At 64.9% G+C, this 18,880-nt stretch overlaps 2 protein-coding genes across 5 annotated transcripts in view; both read left to right on the forward strand.

Moving 5' to 3' along the window:
• OSGIN1 (oxidative stress induced growth inhibitor 1) overlaps window positions 1-5,308 on the forward strand; it is a 31,940-nt gene extending 26,632 nt beyond the window's left edge. For all 4 annotated transcript variants that reach the window (XM_045441278.1, XM_045441276.1, XM_045441275.1 and 1 more), the window contains 4 exons: window positions 95-231; window positions 1,032-1,223; window positions 1,490-1,581; window positions 4,011-5,308. In XM_045441278.1, the coding sequence (XP_045297234.1) occupies window positions 95-231; window positions 1,032-1,223; window positions 1,490-1,581; window positions 4,011-4,959 (1,370 nt within the window). In that variant the 3' untranslated portion in view covers window positions 4,960-5,308. The remainder of the gene's footprint in view (window positions 1-94; window positions 232-1,031; window positions 1,224-1,489; window positions 1,582-4,010) is intronic.
• Window positions 5,309-7,115: 1,807 nt separating this feature from the next.
• Window positions 7,116-18,880, forward strand: part of NECAB2 (N-terminal EF-hand calcium binding protein 2) — a 28,728-nt gene continuing 16,963 nt past the window's right edge. The window contains exons 1-5 of the mRNA XM_045441286.1: window positions 7,116-7,382; window positions 9,851-9,875; window positions 14,414-14,522; window positions 16,619-16,644; window positions 16,794-16,891. Coding sequence (XP_045297242.1) covers window positions 7,158-7,382; window positions 9,851-9,875; window positions 14,414-14,522; window positions 16,619-16,644; window positions 16,794-16,891 — 483 coding nt within the window. The 5' untranslated portion in view covers window positions 7,116-7,157. The remainder of the gene's footprint in view (window positions 7,383-9,850; window positions 9,876-14,413; window positions 14,523-16,618; window positions 16,645-16,793; window positions 16,892-18,880) is intronic.

An 18,880-nucleotide genomic window follows, 5' to 3' on the forward strand; every position in this document is an offset into this window, starting at 1 on the left:
ATGTTCTGTTTTTACGAACGAAAAGCCAATCGATTGAGCAAGTCAGCTCAAGACCAAAGCCCTCGGTACCTCTGACCCCACCCTGTCTCCTCAGGCAACGGCCCCTCAGGCATCTGCCTGTCCTACCTGCTGTCCGGCTACACCCCCTACGTGAGGCCAGATGCCGTCCACCCACACCCGCTGCTGCAGAGGAAGCTCGCCGAGGCGCCGGGGGTCTCCCTCCTGGACCAGGTGGGCCACAGCTCTGGGGATGGGGCAGGGGACACGCACACCCTGGGGAAGCAGGGCAAGAATAAAAATACGCGGTGGTTAGACCACAAGACCACGTGAGGAAGGCGAGCGGCCGCAGGGGCCGGCCCGGAAATCATCCCAGGAACCAGGGCCGTCTTTCGCGATCGGCAGCGGCGACACCAGCTTCCCTTACGTCCCCTAGACCAGGGGGTGTAACCCGGGGGATGATCCTTCTCTCCAGGGCCCCCTCGGCCATCCCCGGGGACAACGTCGGTTGTCACAACTGCGGTCACCCTACACGCTCCGGCCACAGAGCGCGAGCCGGCCCCGCACAGTTGAGAGATTCTGCCCTGGGTAGTTCATTTGACTAGCCCCTGCCCCAGGGAGCTCACCAATCCTCCATCCACGCCCCTGGCCTTCCAGAAGGCCGCTGGCTGTCCACCTCCTCCTCCCAGCATTTTCCCCTCCTCCTAGCCCCTCCGACCCTCAAGCTGGTGGATGAGGAAGCAAGCTGGCATTTGGTCTAGATCGGCATCTTTCAAAATGCCTTCTACAGGACACCAGTTCCTCAGAGAAGACGTTCCTACTCCAGGAAGTCTCGGAGGGATGCTCGGGTTTGGCAAAACTACGGGGAAATTCGGCTGCAGGACTTGTCAGAGCCTTTAACATGCTGCCGTGCCTTATCTCCTAATGAGAGGCAGCACTTTCCGGGTTTGTCTGGCCACCCTGATACCAGGGTGGGAATGCCAAACCGGGCAGCCTTGGTCCAGTGGCCCCTCTGACCCGTGCACCCCCTCCAGGACCTGGATTACCTGTCTGAAGGCCTCGAAGGCCGGTGCCAAAGCCCCGTGGCCCTGCTCTTTGACGCCCTCCTGCGCCCAGACACAGACTTCGGGGGGAACATGGAGTCCGTTCTTACCTGGAAGCACCAGAAGGAGCGAGCCATCCCCCACGTGGTCCTAGGCCGGAACCTGCCTGGGGGGGCCTGGCATGTGAGTGGGGGCCGGGAGAGGCGGGTGGGGGGGAACTGGGCTCAGTCAACCCGGAGTGTCGGAGAGATTTCCTCCCAAAGATTAGGACTCTTCCGTTTCCTGCCTTTTCCCTATTCCCTCCCCCTCCTGCTCTACCCACCGCCCCTCTGCCTCCCTTTCCACCTGCCCTTTCTGCCCCCTCCCCAGCTGAGGCCTCCCACCTCCTGCCGACCTGCTGGGCTGGGGGCTAGGGGAGGCCTGGACCAAAGGACTCCTTTTGCCCACAGTCCTTTGAAGGCTCCATGGTGACCCTTAGCCAAGGCCAGTGGATGGGGCTCCCAGACCTGCAGGTCAAGGAGTGGATACGCAGGAAGCGGAGGTGAGGCAGTTCTGGAAAGCCCCGGAGGGTGAGGAGGGCGGGGTGACCCGGGCCTGCCCCCATGCGGAGCCCAGGAGCCGGCGGGAAAGGGGCTCAGGGCCACCAACGCGGCCCTTCCTCCTGCCCGGGGCGGGACACTGAGGCCCCGGTGGGGAGAGGGCCGCCCGGGGCTGGGCTCACCCCAGGACTCCCCGCCAGTGCTCCCACCTGGCCCACAAGCCCCTGACAGGGGGCCTGAGCAGCATCCCAGCCCCTGTGGGAGGGGGACAGCTGGCCCTGCCCTGGGGCTCCGACCAGGCTCCCCCCACCCCCACGCCCCTGCCTGTCGCTAGCCCATGGTGGGTGGGGGGGGTAGGTCTCTCCATCTTGTTTCCTGCTCCGTCATGACCTCCCTGCACGCTTCTGACCATCCTGGGGGAACAGCTCATTCCCTGAACAAACGAGTCCCAGCCCCTGCCCTGCCTGGGGAGCGAGGCAGAAAGTTGCCCAGGGCCTCAGGGTCGGAGGGGGTCGCCGCGCGGGTGGTGATGCCCTGTCCCCTCCGCCCCTCACAGGCCTCTTGTCTCCCACCCAGCCACCCCGTTTCACAAAGGCTTTGTGTCCCTGCAGATTTGGTAGGAAGACACGCAGGCTAGCGTCGTGACGTGTTAACAGACAGATGGGAACTTAGGTTGTAATTGTAGGCGTGCCCTTTTAGAGCCTACTTTTCTTTTTTTTTTTTTTTTTTTATGTTTTCTTATTTATTTTGAGAGAGAGTGTGAGAACGAGTGGCGGAAGGGAAGAGAGAGAGGGAAAGAGAGACAGACTCCCAAGCAGGAACGGCACGGTCGGCACAGAGCCTGGCTCGAGGCTCGCGCTCACAAACCGTGAGATCGTGACCTGAGCTGGAATCGAGAGTCGGACGCTTAACCAGCTGAGCCTCCCAGGCGCCCCTCCTTTTATATTCTACTTTTAAATTCAACGCTCTGGCCTCAGGATTTCACCCCTTGAGGACAGTGTTCGTAACCAGCCTTTTACATGGCCGCGTAATATTCCCGATTCAGCACTTCTCCGCCTACTCCTGTGACTATTCCTACTCACGGGGGGGGGGGGCCCTGAGCTGAGGCGGGGGGGGGAGAGGCCCACACCCACAGCAGGTGCCCTCCCTCCCCCTGGGCTGCTGCCGCCACGGTTCCTAAGCCCTGCCCGGTCCTCCCGGGGCTCTCCTTCTGTCCCACATGCCCTTCTTAGAAGGAACCCTGGAGGTAACACCTTAGGCCCATTCTTTGAAACCATTTTGACTCCGAGAAGGGCAAGTGACAAGTTCACAGAAACAGACCCCAGGGCTCCGGTTTCAGAAGCAGGCTAGCGAGCTGGGCCGCGCGGCACAGCCTCGGGGGACACAGCGTGAGCTCGCGCCCCACTCGGTCCCGTCGGGGGAGTCACAGAGGATTCTCCTGAAGTGAGCTCCTCCTTAACGACACGCCCACACTCGGGGAAGCTGACTCCCCTGAGGTCGCACGGGTCGCTGGAGAGAGGAGCTGAGATCATGGCAAGCCTGTACCTCAGCCACCCTCGATCCCGGCCCTGCGGTCATTGCCCTGGGAGGGGCGGTGGTAACAGCGACCCGACAAGAGTAACAATGCTGCAATAAAACAGTCTCTCCTGGGGCTGCGTGTGCCCCCGAAGGCCTCCTCATCCTGGTCCCCAGTATGGTGACAGTCCCCATCACAGACCCCTTCCTCCTGCCCGGGGGGGGGACCTCTCCTTCCCCTCCCACCCCGTGGATCAGTTTTCCCTGTTTCTGAACTTTAGAGACATGGAATCCTCCCGTTATTTTTTTTTAAACATTTTAAATCTTTATTTATTTTTGAGCGAGAGAGAGAGAAAGAGAGAGGCAGAGCGTGAGTGGGGGAGAGGCCAAGAGACCCAGACTCCAAAGCAGGCTCCAGGCTCTGAGCTGTCAGCACCCAGCCCGACGTGGGGCTCGAACCCACAAACCGCGAGATCGTGACCCCCTCTGAAGTCGGACGCTCAACCGACTGAGCCCCAGGCGCCCCGGAATCCCACCATATTTACGTGGGTCGTTATTTAGTCCTTGGGAGTAATAACAGTGGCTGAGGCTTAACCTGTCACTTACTACCTGTCAGGTTGTTTCCTAAAGCTTCTGGTCACATGACCCTCTAACCCTCTCTGCAACCACATGAAATAGAACCATCACCACCGTCCTCCCTGCTGTGTAGCTGAGGCACGGAGGGCTTCAGGCACAGAGCTCCCCGGCCGCAGAGCTGGGATTTGAACGCAGGCCACCTGACTCTGGTGGCCACACTCTCACCCCGGCCCTCACCACGGCCCACCGCCGGCCTGGTCACCCCCCCGATGGCCCCTTTGTGGCCCCCACACCCCAGTCTGCCCTCTGACACCCCCGCTTCCTCAATCCTTCCCTTCAGAGGCCTTCGCAACAGCCGCGCCACGGCTGGGGACATCGCTCACTACTACAGGGACTATGTGACCAAGAAGGACCTGGGTCGCAACTTTGTGTCCGGCGCCGTGGTCACGGCCGTGGAGTGGGGGACGCCTGAGCCCAGCGGCTCCGGGGGCCGGGAGCCCAGCCCCCTCTTCCAGGTGAGCGGCTTCGTGACCACCGAGGACCGCAGCCGACGGCCCTTCTCCCTGTGCGCCCGCAACGTGGTCCTGGCCACGGGCACGTCGGACAGCCCGGCGCGGCTGGGCATCCCCGGGGAGGCCCTGCCTTTCGTCCACTATGAGCTGGCGGCCCTGGAGGCGGCCGTGAGGGCGGGCGCGGTCACCCCAGCCTCCGACCCCGTCCTCATCGTGGGCGCGGGGCTGTCGGCAGCCGACGCGGTCCTCTACGCGCGTCACTGCAACATCCCCGTGATCCACACGTTCCGCCGGCCCGTGGACGACCCCGGCCTGGTCTTCAACCAGCTGCCCAAGATGCTGTACCCCGAGTACCACAAGGTACACCAGATGATGCGGGAGCAGTCCATCCTGTCGCCCAGCCCCTACGAGGGCTACCTCAGCCTCCCCGAACACAGGCTGCTGCTCTTTAAGGCCGACCGCCAGGCCGTGTTCCGGGACCGCGACGGCCTCCAGAAAGTCTTCGGGGTCGCCCTGGTGCTGGTCCTCATCGGCTCCCACCCCGACCTCTCCTTCCTCCCCGGGGCGGGCGCTGACTTGGCCACGGACCCCGACCAGCCGCTGAGCGCCAAGAGGAACCCCATCGACGTGGACCCCTTCACCTACCAGAGCACCCGCCAGGAGGGCCTGTACGCCGTGGGGCCGCTGGCTGGGGACAATTTCGTGCGGTTCGTGCAGGGCGGGGCCCTGGCAGTGGCCAGCTCCCTGCTGAGGAAGGAGGCCAGGAAGCCACCCTAACACCCGGCCTGGCATCCTCGTCCCCAGGCCCTAAAGAGGAAGGGAGATTACACAGCCCAGCTAGACGCCCCAGTGAGCGGAGGGGGCCTCCCCTGGCGGGAGAAAGAGGGGCCGCGAGCCCATGCGGCAGGCCTCCCCGATGAAGATGAGTGGGGGGCCCAGGCAGTCTGCGCGCAGACCAGTGCCCGGGCCGGGAACAGAAGCCGCGGGCCGGCGTAGGCTGTGATCTGGGGTGAAAGCCGCTGGTACGAGCTGGGGTCACCAGGGCCGGCTGAGCACAGAGCCCAGAGGACTGCAGGCCTCGCTCCTTCCAGAATCAGGTCCCAATTAAACCCAGTGCCTGCCTCCACTCGTGTGTCTGAGGATTCTGTTGCGTGGGGAGGGGGCTGGGTGTCTGGGGGGTGGGGCACAGGGCCATGTGGGAGATCCTCGGGCGGGGGAGTTGTGTGACAAGGGATGGTCCCGCGCGTGGGGGTACCGCTGTGGGCGGGAAGCGGGGGGAGGCTGTGTGCGGGGAAATAGTATGCCGGGGAGGCCCCTGCCCACCCCTCCAGTCGAGTCCCCGCCCTTCTCCCACGCTCCCTCCCGGCCACACGCTTTTCAGTCCCTCATGCTCCCGTGCCTGCACCTGCCACAGGGCCTTTGCAGGGGCCGGTCTCTCGCCCAGGACACTCTCCCTCCTCTCTGACTCCTCTTCCTTCCGCTCTCTCAGCCTCAGCACATCACTTCCTCCAGGAAGCCTCCACTGCCACGAGCCCCTCCGTAGCCACCAGGACAGCCCCCCGCTCACGGCCCAAGGCTCTACCTCTTCATGGCAGCTCAGCTTTCGGGGTCGGTTTATCTGTGCGATCGCTCCCGTATCTGCCTCTGCCCACCAGGGTGTAGGTTGCAGGAGGCCAAGGACACCACCCCCACCCCCCAGCCCTGTCTGTTCTGCTCACTAGTGGAACCCAGTGCCTCCAACGGGCCTACGACCTAGTGGATGCTCCTTAACTCATCCTTTGGACCCGTTGAGGATGAAGGGATGGCTGGATAGATGGATGGATGATGGACGGATGGATGGATGGATGGATGATGGACGGATGGATGGATGATGGATGGATGGATGATGGATGGATGATGGATGGATGGATAGCCAGCCAGATGGATGGATGAACGGATGGATGGATGGATGGATGATGGACGGATGGATGGATGATGGATGGATGGATGATGGATGGATGGATGGATGGATGATGGATGGATGGATGGATGGATGATGGATGGATGATGGACGGATGGATGGATAATGGATGGATGATGGATGGATGGATGGATGGATGGATGATGGACGGATGGATGGATGATGGACGGATGGATGGATGATGGACGGATGGATGGATGATGGATGGATGGATGATGGATGGATGGATGGATGGATGATGGATGGATGGATGGCCAGCCAGATGGATGGATGAACGGATGGATGGATGGATGGATGGATGAATGGATGGATGGATGGATGGATGGATGGATAGGGGTGTGAGAGGAAGAGAGTGTTCTGGTGCAAAGACTGGTCTGGGCACTGTGCGACGAGGTGGGGGACGGTTGAGGAGGCATGCAGGCCCTCGCGGGAGTGCTGGGGGAGGCCCAGCGCCTGGGCACTGATCTCGGGAGCTTCAGCCAGCAGAGGGCGCTCCGGACTCGCCGGACACCCGCGCTTCGGCCCTTGCGGAGGCGCCGCGGGTGGGGTGGGGGGAACCCGCGGGAGGGGGGGCAGCGGGAGACTTTCGGGGGACAGCCCCCAGGGACGCCCCCTGCCGCGCAGCCAGACGCCCCCCCACCAACCCGGCGCCGATCGGGCGGCCCCTTCCGTGGCCGGGGCTGGGGTCCGGCGCCCAGCACTGCGCCCCCGCGGGTAGCCCTCTGCCGCCGCGCCCGGCTCCCGGGGTGGGGGTGGGGGGCAGAGGGGGTGGGGCGGTGGACACGAGGCACGTGGCTCGGGGTCCAGGCGGAGCGCCCCCCTCCCACCCCCCCCCCCGCCCAGTCCCCCGGTGTCGGCCCGTCCCCGCGGTGGCCGCGGCCGCGGGGCCGCGGGAGGGAGGGCGGGGCGGCGCGGGCGGCGCGGGCGGCGGCGGCGGGGAGGGGTCGCGCGGGGGCGGGCCGCGGGCCGGGCGGGGGTCGGCGGGCTTCCGGGCGGCGGCGGCGGGCGCGGCGCGATGTGCGAGCGGGCGGCGCGCCTGTGCAGGGCCGGCGCGCACAGGCTGCTCCGGGAGCCGCCGCCGCAGGGCCGGGCGCTGGGCGGGCTGCTGCGCTGGGTGGGCGCCAGGATGGGCGAGCCCCGGGCGCCGCTGGCCCCCGACGCCCCCGACGCCCCCGCCGCGGACCCCGGCCCCGGCCCGGGGCCCGGCTCGCCGCGCGGGGGCACCGCCGTCATCCTGGACGTGAGTACGCGCCGGCCGGGACCCCGAGCCCCCTCCTCCCACCAGGGGCGCTCCCGACGCCGCCTTCCTCCGTCCCCGCCGGGACCCGCGAGGTCCCCTCTTCCCCCGGCGGGGGACCCCCCTCTCCGGGCGCTTTCCCCTCGGCGGCCCGGAGCAGGACCCGCACCCGGCCCCTCTGCGTCCCAGAGCGCGACCCCAGCCCCTGCAAGTCCCGGCGGGTCTCCATCCCGGTCTAGTCTTGTCGCTGGACCAGGACGATCCCCTTCCATCCGCCCCCTCCCTCCACTTCTGGGGATCCCCACCTTCTCCGAGCCCTGGAGCCCTTTGCCGGCCACCGCCCCCCTACTTTTATGCTGGCCGAGCCCTTACCCTTTCCCCAGCCCTGCACCTCCTCCCTTACCCCCATCCACTGCCGGATGCCAGCACCTGCCGCCTCCGGACCCCGTCCTCCTTTCCATCCTGGATCATCGCCTGAATCGCGACTTTTCTGAGACCACCACCCCACCCCCCACTCTTCCAACCCCTAACTCTGGTTTCCCTTTTCTCGTTCGGGCGGTAGACCCTGAGACCTTGTGTTCTCATCCCCAAAGCCCCTTTCCACCCCAGCCACCACCTCTTTGAAAGTGAAGCCCCCTCCCCACCCCTGTCTTCCCCTCTCCTTTCAGTACAGCTAGGACTACCCCCATCTGCTCTGAGCCCGGACACCTCTGGGATCCCGGCCCCGACGACCCCCTCCCCTCCACTCGGAGCCCCCTCCATCCTCCATACCCTCTACTCAAGCCCCCCTTCCCCCTGGGACCCAAGCCACCCACCTCTGGGAAGCCCACCTCCTCCTGCCACCCACTCCCGAGGAGTGGGAGGGAGATTTCACTGCTGGTGGGGGGAGGCGGAGGGGGGCTCTGTCCTGGGCACCACCCCCACCCGGTAACAGCGGAGCCTAGGATGTGCGTGTCCCGAGGAGGGTCCTGTGCGGGCTGGGTTTCTGGGAGAGTTGTGTCTGTGTGTTTGATGGTTGGCTGGGAGCGTAGATTCCCTCTCCCCGCCCGAACCTCCTGTCTCCTGGAACCCACAGTTGGCTCCAGGCAGAGAGGGCTGGGCGGGGAAGGGCGAGCTGTGCCGTGGGTGCTTGTGGCTGCCTCGCCCCCAGACACACACACACACACACACACACACACACACACACGCATGCACAGATGGATCCTCTCCTGAGTCAGGACCCCCAGCCTAGCTCTGGAGGCGAAAGCTCTGGGCCTGCCCTTGTAGGGAAGCCCTGTCCACACCCCTCCTGCTTCTAACAGTACGGCTTAGTGAGCTCCGGTGCCCTCTTCAAGCTGGCGTGTGCGGGTCCCCGAGACCCCATTTCTTCATCTAGGAAATGGGGTGATGAGCGGACTCCCGGAGCCACATCACGTGGTCTGCACCATTCACTTGCCTGAGGCATGGGGAGGGGGGCACCCGAGGGTGGGACCCTGGCCTCGGGGAACTTTGCAGTCAGGGGCAAGGGTGTGGAGTGCCCACGATGGGGCTTTGGGGGAGGGTCCCGGTGCTCTGATAATTGTCCCCCTTCTGCCCAGCCACATTTGCTCCTGCTCAGTACCCCAGACTAGGGTTTCAGCTAAGGGAAGGGGGTGATGTTTGAGAAGCCCTTCCTGAACTGCTGCCTCAGTCTGTCACCATGTGTGGTGCTAGGAGGGATGGGGGGGGACATCTGTCCTTGGCCTGAGGGCTTGGGCCCAAGGTACCATGGCCAGAGGGGGTGGGGCCTCCCCCTCCCCCTTCTTATCAGTGTGGCTCACCCGCTCCCAAAAATACCACGGGGTGGGGGTGGGTTATGGGGTCTCAGCTCATGTTTGGGGGGCGGGGGTTGGGCTGTCCCCCCCCATCCCCTCCCACGGCAGCCAGAGACTTGCACCTGCAGTGCACCTGGTTTTCTGAGCTCTTGGTGGCCTGCTTCCGCCCACTCCCCCCCCCAAGAAATAATCCAGTCCTGCCCCTGGGGGGTCCAGTCGCCAGGCCCCCCCAGGTCCCCTTAGCAGACGCTTCTGTTCAGACTTAAGCCACCCCGCTGGAGGAAACCGGGGCTCCCCGAGGGGTGCAATGGTGCGAGGCGTGTGGCCGCGTCCACGGGACACGGCTTCTGAGCGTGTGACCGAGCGTGGCACGGTGGGAAAGCCGCGTGGACCAGTGGCTCTGGAGGCACACCCGCGGGCCCGCGGCTGGGTGTGAGCGTGCGTGTGTCCACGTGTGCGTGCGCGTGTCTGTCAGTGCGGTCGTGGGTGGGCTGGCGGCACAGAAGGCGAGTGGGTGCAGCTTCCTCCCCGGCGGCAGGGAGGACTCCGCCTGAAACATCCCTCCCGCCCTGGATCCCAGCCGGGGTCTCCTCCCGGGAGGAGGGGGATCTCGAGATGAGTCAGAGGCCGCGCCAGCCCCTCTGGGCCCCTCACTGACGCCACCTCTCTTCCCTGCAGATTTTCCGACGTGCGGACAAAAACGGTGAGTTCCCCTCCCGGGCTGTCCCCTCAAGGAGGCCCCGGCTCTTCCCGTCCTGGCGCCTCAGGGGGAGGGCCGAGGGGTGGGGGCATGGACGGCCTTGAACCTGCCGGTGACAAGTACAGGCCTCGGAGGTCAGAACACCACAGGCCGGTGCTGCCTTGTGCCTCAGTTTCCCTATCTGCGTCTGGGGGCATTCCCGTAGTTCCCACGCGGTAGGGATGCCGCGGGGGTTCGGCGTGTGGCCGTCTCGGATGCTAAGACGTCTGTCGTGCGGGACGTGCTGGTGAACCATCATCGCCCTCATGCAGCTGGGCTGGGCCAGAGCGGCCCGGGTGGGGGGTGCCCGGGGACCACCCTTCACGGAAGCCCCCAGCCTCACTCTCGGCCCTGGTGCCTCTTTCCTCACCGCGACCTCACACACTCACGGCTGCCGCTCCTGTCCTGACGATTCCGGAGTGGCCCAGGGAGGTTAAGTGACTTGCCCGGGGCCACCCAGCTGCACGAAGGCAGTCAAGGTTGCGCTGCAGACCCCCGAACTTTTCCCCACGTCACGCCCCCTCCCCAGCCACGTGAGTGGCCCGTCGTGGCCAGCAGAGAGAAGTCAGACTTCTCCTGACTTCTCCTGACTTCTCGGAGAGGCTCCCGCCTCCCAGCCTCGCGAGGCCCGTCTGAGCCTCACAGCTGCAGCGCAAGTCAGTACCACTTCCTGTAAATACCGCTGTCCTCATCGCTGGGCCCCGGGCGACTCTCCCCGGACGGTCATCAAGGCACGGTGTCTCCGCAGGCCTCGGTCTTGCCCATCTCTAAAGTGGGGTGAGAACGCTTAACTCGCCTACTGCCTTGGCTGTGGAGCGAGGAGATGTGGCGACAGAGTCCACGAGAGAATCAAGCAGGGCTCACGGTTTGTTTTGTTCGCTGGGAAAATTGATCAAGTGTCAGGGCCCCTGCCGGGGGGTGGGGTGGGGGACAGGGGCCCCGGTGCCTGTCCCCGGGGCCCTCAGGCCCCAGCGCCTCCTGCACGGGCTGGAGTTGAAGGCGGCAGCTGTCACCCGGGTCCCCCAAACCCCTCCCTCCCTGACCCCGGCGGTTATGGCTGACCCGCCCCCCCCCCCCCTGGTGTTGGGGGTGCGACGGAGGCCTCGGGGGCTGGGGTGCACAGCCAGGGTCTCCATCCCTTGTCCCCCTCCTCGGGCATGACAGCGGCGCCTCCCAGGCCGACTGGGACAGAGGACTCTCCACAGCAGCTCCACGTGGAGCAGGGCAGAGGGAGGGGGCTGGGGGGGGCTTCAGTGACCCGAGAAGGGGTCGTGGCAGCTCTTCTCAAGCAGCCTCAGAGGCTACAGAGCAGGTCAAGGGGCTTGATCCCTGACAGGCGTCTCTCTGGCGACCTCAGAGTGCAGTGGCCAGGACCCTGGGCACGTCGTGAGCACTTGACAGGCAGGACTCGGGGCTTGTCCCGGGCGTGGGCCCGATGCTCGCACGCGGTGGGTCCCCAGCAGACGTTTGCGGGCTTACGGGCAACGGGTCTGCCGGCGCGGGGGGCGCGGGTGCACGACCCTGGGGCGCAGCGCTGTGGGTCTGGCTGTGCGTCTCCCGGCGGGTGTCCGTGGGTCCGGACGGCCGTGTCTCCGTAACTGCCGCTCGACACACTGAGTGCGCGTGGCCCTGTGTGTGCGGGTGTATGTGTGTGGCACACGTGGGCGGGTGGCTCACCGGCCGCCCTCAGACACAGGTGGGGTTTCCTCCTCGTCACTTGCTGCCTTGTCAGAGGCCGAGTTTCCACCCCAGGGACTGCTCTGGGGTCCCCTGACTTTGCTCCATAGGCCCCAGAGGGGCCGAGCCCATTCTCCTCCCGGGGCTTCGGGTCTTCCTGGCCACCGCCGAGTGGCCCTGGGGGGATTGTCCCCAGGGTTAATGCAGGAGTGTGATGTCGGTTCCAGGGACGCTTCCGGGGAAGAGTCCCTTCCGTGTCACAGGGACTCCTGGGTTCGAGTCCCGGCTCGGCCACTTGGCAGCTCTGTGAGCTCAGGCCAGTCAGCTGGGGCCTCGGTTTCCCCACCTGTAAGTGGGCGTGATGACACCAGTCCCCTCTCAGAGGGCCTTGGTGGAGCCGGCACGGGACCCGGGGACGCCTGCCGTGGGAGACCCTGAGCCCAGCACCGCCCGTGGCCGCGGACGCCGTGGTTTGCCCACAGGTGTGGGGTTCCCACCTGTGCCTTCCATCCGGGGAGCTGCCAGGGGCCATGGGGCACCCATTAGGCACGTCACTGGGGCCTCACTGTGCTCCTGCTGGGGTAAGAAGCACCCGCCCCCATTTTACAGACGGCAAAAGCGAGGCCCAGACCGAGCAGGGGCGGGACCGTAGACCCCTGGCTGGGGAGCAGCCTGGGCAGTTCTGACCCCGTCCAGCCTGGCTTGAGAACACGTCTGGCCGGGAGTGAGTGCGGCTAGAACCACACACGCAGTGGCTTCACGCAGTCCCTGCCCCGGGCGTCCGCTGCGGAAGATGCCGGTTGGGGGGGGGGGGTGCCAGGCAGGGTATGGTCCCCTCCCCTAAGTCCCTGGGGTCCCAGGGCCGAGCGCTCTGGGCCGGCCTGTGCTGACGGCTCCCGGGACAGAGGCTTCTGCGCTGAGATAGAGACCCGTCGAGGCTCCCGAGGGGAGGCCGAGGGTCAGGGGTCTGGGGCCTTGGAAGGGCGGCACGGGGCGTCCAGCAGACGGCCGGGCGCCAGGGTGCGTTTGTCCCCAGGGACGTGGACGCTAGCAGCCTGCGGCCGTTTGAAAGGTCCCCGTGACAGAGGCTGAGCTCGTGCTCATTAGCCAAGACGCCCGCACACGGCCGCCCGCTCGGGGGTCCTTGCTGAGAGTGGGGGGGCCGGGGCTGTGCCTCTGATCGCACAGAAGCCCGGGCAGGTGTTTCTCCCCTCATTAGCCGCTCTGGGTTCATCCGGGCTGTGGCAGGACATTGAAGGGAAATGTCAGCCAGGAAGGCCGGGCTCGGGAGGCCCGGCGTCTCTTGCCTGCCCTCCACAGGGCACCCTGGATGGAGGTTTCCGGGCAGGACAGGCAGGAGGAGACGGGGGGCAGGGAGATCCCCCTCCCCCACCCCCACCCCGACTCTGTGCCCCTGGCCACCACGACCGGTCGGTCATCACGCGTCCACAGGGCGCAGACTCGCCCTCGGCTCCCCGTGATCTTGTGGTTCGTGAGTTCAAGCCCCAGGTCAGACTGCGCTCATAGCTGGGAGCCTGGAGCCTGCTTCGGATTCCTCCCTCGCTCTCTGCCCCTCCCCCGCTCACACTCTGCGTCTCTCTCTCTCTTTCTCAAAAATAAACTTTTTTTTTTTTTTTTAAAGGTAAGCAACCCCCCCCCCCAAATAGATAACTTAAAAAAAAAAAAAAACTCTTAAAAAATACGATACAAGAGAATCCTTCTGCTCTGGGCCCAGCTGGGCCAGCCGTGTATGGTCGGGCCCCTTCCGGATGGAAGGGAGGACCTCAGATCCAGCCTGCCTTCCGCGCCCGGCCCAGTCCTGATACGGGGCCACACCTGCCTCTCCCTCCCATCCAAGGAGGGCCATCCCTCTCTAACCCACGCAGACGTACCCTCGTGGGCTTGCAGGGGCTTTGATTGCAGCCTGGCTGGAAGTAATGGAAGGAGGTCTGTGTGGAGGGGCTGGGGGCTGCCCTCTCCCTCACTTCCAACTGCCTGCCGCAGACGCGGCTCCTTTAAGGAGCGTGAGCTCCCTGAGGAAGGGGTGTGGCTGCAGGGGGCAGAGGTCAGCTCGCAGCAGGTGTGCCCAAGTGCAAGTGGCTGAGGGTGGGAGCTCAGTCCAGCCTCTCCCAGAGTCGCTGGCTGCTTGGAGCCCCTCAGTGGCCCGTGGGGCCCCTCCCATCTCAGGACCACAGAGGCTGGCCCCCGCCAGGCCCGCCCCCTCCTTGCCTTGCGGTTTGGTGTCTTCGTGGTGGCAGGGTGGGAAGTCCCTCCCTGCTGGCCGCTGTGAAGGTGTGGGCCCGGGGTCTGCCCTGCGGACGGGCAGAGAGGAAAGAGGGTGTCCCCTCCCCTGAGTCAGGACCTGGGTGCTGGGGCTGGAGATGATGCAGATATGGGTGGGGGGTCGTCTGGGCATTTGGAAGCAAGAGAGAAGGGTCCTCAGACGGCCCCGCCTTTGCCGTGGTGCTGCCTTCAACGGTACCCACCGCAGGCGCTCGGGCGAATCAGGGGAGAGATGAGCCGGCAGGGAGCAGGAGCTGTGTGTGTGTTGACCGTGGCCGTCGTGGGCCTGAGCCAACTGGCTACTGCTTATATTCGCTGTGGGTTCGGGGATTAGCTGCAAGAGGGTGTTGATGTGTGGGCTTGGGAATTAGCTGGAGAAGGCAGGGATTTTCTGTGCGCTGGAGGGTGCTGGTCACTTCGGGCAGTCCCGGGGCAGGCACAGAGGATCTGGCTGGGGTGCGGTGGCCGGGGGACTGGCGGGACCTGGGATGTCTTATCTCTTAGACACCGGCTGCCCTCTCTCCTCCTTCCCTCCCTCGCAGACGATGGGAAGCTGTCCCTGGAGGAGTTCCAGCTTTTCTTCGCAGATGGCGTCCTCGATGACAAGGATCTGGAGGCTCTCTTCCACACCATCGACTCCGACAACACTAAGTGAGCGAGGTCCCGCTTGTCGGGGCAGGGGCGTCTGGTGGGTGTGGGGCGGGGGGAGCTTTTCCTCGGCAGCTAGTGAGCAGTCTCCGTTTCCCACCCCCCTGGAGGAGCAGGACCCCTGAAACACCCCCCACGCTGGCTGATCCAAACCTCGGATCTGTCTGGCCACCCCCCCACCCCCCGTCCCACTGCCGGCTGGGGTGACCTGGGGGCGTGGGCAGGACGCTGTTGTGCCGGCAAATTGTCTTCTGAGCACACGTGGCTACGGAAGAAGGGACCCTACGTCTTGCAGCACGGACGCAGGGTAACAAAAAGGGAACAGTGGCAGTGATGTCACCCTTCTGCGAACTCAAACCCTGGTGTGAGTGACCCCGGCGCCAGGGTCAACTCTATCACCTTGGTCCTCACCGGTCCTGTCTTCGACCGGACCGACCAGATACGCATCCTGGCTCTCCCTTCAACCCCGCTTCTAGCTCGGTGTCCCGAGTCAACCCATCATAACCCCCCAAGCTTGCGTCTCAGAACTAACCGGAAACTCTGGCCTCACCCACCCCGAAGTCAAGTGCCAAGTGTATGCTCCACTCACGCTTGCCCGACCTGGCAGCCTCCCTCGTTGCCTGGGATTCCCCAGGCAGGATGAGCCCCAGCCCCCTTCTCCGCCCCCGACCCGGTCACCTTCCTTGGGCCCCGCTCAGGCGATGGGGACCCGAGTTCTGGGGGTGGGGGATGCTGCGTGAAGCAGATTTGATGAGTTGGGGTCCCCTGAGACGGACTGGCCTAGTGTGGACAAGGAGCTGCTACCGAGCCTGTTTGCAAGGGACCCAGCACAGTAGCCACCTGGACCAGAGGCCGCGGCTGAGTGTCCTGGGAGGCACAGGCGGGGGACCAGGTGGCCAGGAGTCCTTGTCCAAGGAAGGCCGCGTCAAAGAAACAGCTTTCTGCTGTAGACCCAGTGAAGGGCTTTGTTTCTGGAGACGGATGGAGGCCTCTGTGATCCCCAGGGAGCTTTGAAAGGGCCAGGGCGAGTGGAGGCATTGGTCAGAGAGTTTAGCCATGACCTTCTAGAAGGTCAGAACTCTAAAGACTTCTAGGATGAGTCTCTCCAGCATTCCCTGGGGTGTGACCTATAAACATTTGCTCCTTGGGATGCTAAGTAGGCTTTCTGCCCAAAACAGTTCACTTGCATCAGAAAGAGTGGTAAGATCCTAGTTTAAGCCCAACCGAAACAGGCTTCCTCTCTGCGGGACTCGTCAGAACATTTAACGTGTGGTGGGAATTCAAGGAGCTTCCCAAGACAGGGCTGGCAAAGCCTCTGAACCCAGGTTTATGGGGCCCCAGGAGCCTTCTCCCAGAAAGCATCTTGGGCACCTGGGGTTCCCCGAGCTCTCTACCCCAGGGAGCCCCTCCTCTCTCAGGGAGCTGGCGCCCAGACAGGGCAAGGTTCCCAGAACTGCACAGACGCTCGGGTCCCTTGGCATCTGCCCCCGGCACACCCTGCCGTCACATCTCTGCTCTGAGGCTGCTTCGTGCACCTTCACCAGCCTGGGTGGCATTTCGGTGCTTAGCGTCCTCCGCGGAAGGGCCCAGTCCTCTCCACGCCTTAGGAATGGGGCTGCGGGACCCCAGGGCTGGGGTGGCCACGAGGACGGCTGTCCCAGGACCCAGCAGGCAGGGATGCCGGGGGGGCCGTGTGTCACACGAGTTTTGTTGACAGCCTGTCAGAGTCCTGGGCCCTCCACCTTCTGTCCCTTCCCCTCCCTTTTCCCAGCCCCTGACTTAGCCCCATTCTCGGTCCTATGCGCTCGGGACACGGTCGGGTCGGCGCAGCAGGGGAGAGGAAACGAGTGGTAGTGGGGTCAGAGGTCACGCGGAGGCGGATCCCCGCTCTGTCCTTCCGGGTGGGGGGCGGGGCATCGTTTACCTGCTGCGCCTCACCTGTGAACTTGGCTCAGGTGCCGGCACGCCGGATGGTCCAGAGAGGAGGCACGGCCGGTGTTTGACGAGCTCCGGGCCCTGCGTGCTGTTGGGGCAGGGGGGCGGGGAGGGCGGCTGGGACGGGACAGGCCTGACCCGAGTCTCCCTCGTTCTCTCTGCAGCCACGTGGACACCAAGGAGCTGTGTGGTAGGTGCCCGATCTGCAGGGACCAGGACTGGGGTCGGGGGACGGGACCCGGGAGTCCCGGGGGCACAGGTGGGATGCACGGGAAGGCCCGAGGGCTGGGGTAAAACCCTCCTCCTGTGACCCCTGACCTTTGCTTTCCCCTCCCTCAGATTACTTTGTGGACCACATGGGGGATTATGAGGACGTCCTGGCCTCCCTGGAGACCTTGAATCACTCTGTTCTGAAGGCCATGGGCTACACCAAGAAGGTGGGTCGGCGAGGGCGGCCCTGGGGCTCCAAGGGCTGAGTGCTGGTTAGGGTTCTTACGGGGCGTCCTCACCCCAGGGTGCCTGGATCTGTGGCGACAGGGGTTGGGTCCGGGGTGGGCTTTCCTTGGGGCTCCCGCAGGGAGCCGGGTTCAACTGCGAAGTGAACGGCCCCGGCCAGCGGCAGGTTGGCGCGTGAGGCCCTGTCCCGGAATTGGGCACGGCCCGGGCCTGCCGTCGCGGAGAGGGAGCGGCAGCTGCCCCGAGCCCGCCAGGGTCCTCGGACAGGTGTGGACCCTAACGATCTCACCCTCTTCTCCGGGTTACGAGGCCGGAAGGGGAGCGAAAGGGGCGCGTTCGTGCGTCTGCACCCGATCGAGGTTTCAGGCCGTGTCCGGTGTCCGAACCCTGTCCAGGCAGCAGGACCGTGAGGAGCGGCAGGAGCAGGCCGGGTGCGGGGACCCCTGCGTGGCCTGGGGAGAGGTCTCCCGTGTGGCTCCAGCGGCTCAGCCCCCAGTCCTGTCACCCCCTTGTTAGCATGTGCCCTGGAGGGGGACAGAAGGCAGGGGCCCGGGGCCAGGGTGGGGGCCGGAAGTCGCGCCTTCTCTGTTGAAGCGCACGTGGGCGGAAGCAGCCGGTCCCCCAGCCTCCGAGTCCACACCCCACTGGGCTGGTGGCTGCTGGAGGGGCAGGGGGGCCGTGTCCCTTCGCTGCGTCCGGAGAAGAGGCGCTAAGTTGGCCGAGGACCCGCGATGGCCGGGATTCAACGCTCAGGTTAATCCTCGCTGCTGCCCCGTGCGTGGCCACTGTCACCCTGTCGCCGCCCCCATTTCAGAGCTCTGGAAACAGGCTCGGAAGGGGGATCCCTGCAGGGTCCATAGCTAGGTGGCCACAGCTGCTGGCCGGAAGGAGAAGGGAGCGGAGTCAGGGACCCGGCAGGAGGTACGGACTCTGGGCCGGGCCGGGGGTGACTGGAGGCTCGGTCAGCCGGGAGGGGAGCCTCGCACGCTGAGCAAGGCACGTGGGGAGGCGGGGGGTGGGGGGGGGAGCAAGACACACACGGGAGGGACACGTAGACCTGGCTGAAGGACCCCGAGCCAGTCGCTGCCCCCCGGCGGGCCTCAGTTTCTCCAGCATTCACCTTCGAGTCCCTTACGGGGATCGAATGAAATAAGGTCTCTCAGGTGCTTAGCTCGGGGCCTGGCACAGAGCAGAGGTGACTGTTTTCTCATTAGGCTCCTGCTGTATGCCCAGGCGGACGGAAGGCCGATTCCGTGTGTGTGTTTCAGACGGTACTCGGTGCGTCAGATGTATTAGCGTCTTCGGGTTTTTCAGGGGGTACCCTGCCGTGTGTTAGGGCGCCCCTGTCTTCCTGCAGGTCTCAGAATTGCTGGGCCTGATCGTGTGCCTCCACTAAACCCGCGTTTCCATTCCTGTGGTCGTGCCCTGCCGTCCCGAGTCTTGCTTTCCTCAAGCGCATTTTAATATCGTGTGAGACCGGTCGCCTGTCGTCGTTCGTGTGCCCGGACTGTGGTTGGACGCTCTGAATGTGTCAGGTGGGCGGTGGGTGGCCAGGGAGCGTGGAAGGGACCCCAGGCTCTGGAATCCCTGCGCGGACAAGGGTGTCGGCCGGACGGGCTGCGGGACCCTCACCGCCCGGCCCCACGGGGCTCCCGGAGATGGAGCCCCTTCCCAGCAGTGCCGTCTCGCGACGACACGAACGCGCGTGGTTACTTCCTGGTCTTTGGCCGTGAACTGTTCAGAGGCGACACCGAACTCCCCACCAAGGAGAGGATTTTCCTATCTCCCCGTTCACCTCGGACCGGTTTCGGACACCCTGCGCTCGGAAAGCCCGCGCACGTGAGGGTGTGTTTTTAGCGGCCGAGTTGATAGTTTTTGCAGCCGCGACGGGCCGTGCTTTCGCTTGCATTTTTTTCGAACTGCTTTTCGGCGGTAGAAACGCATCTCAGCTCCTCCGTTACTTAAAACGC

This window comes from Leopardus geoffroyi, chromosome E2 (assembly GCF_018350155.1).
Source record: "Leopardus geoffroyi isolate Oge1 chromosome E2, O.geoffroyi_Oge1_pat1.0, whole genome shotgun sequence".
In the NCBI taxonomy this organism is placed as follows: domain Eukaryota; kingdom Metazoa; phylum Chordata; class Mammalia; order Carnivora; family Felidae; genus Leopardus; species Leopardus geoffroyi.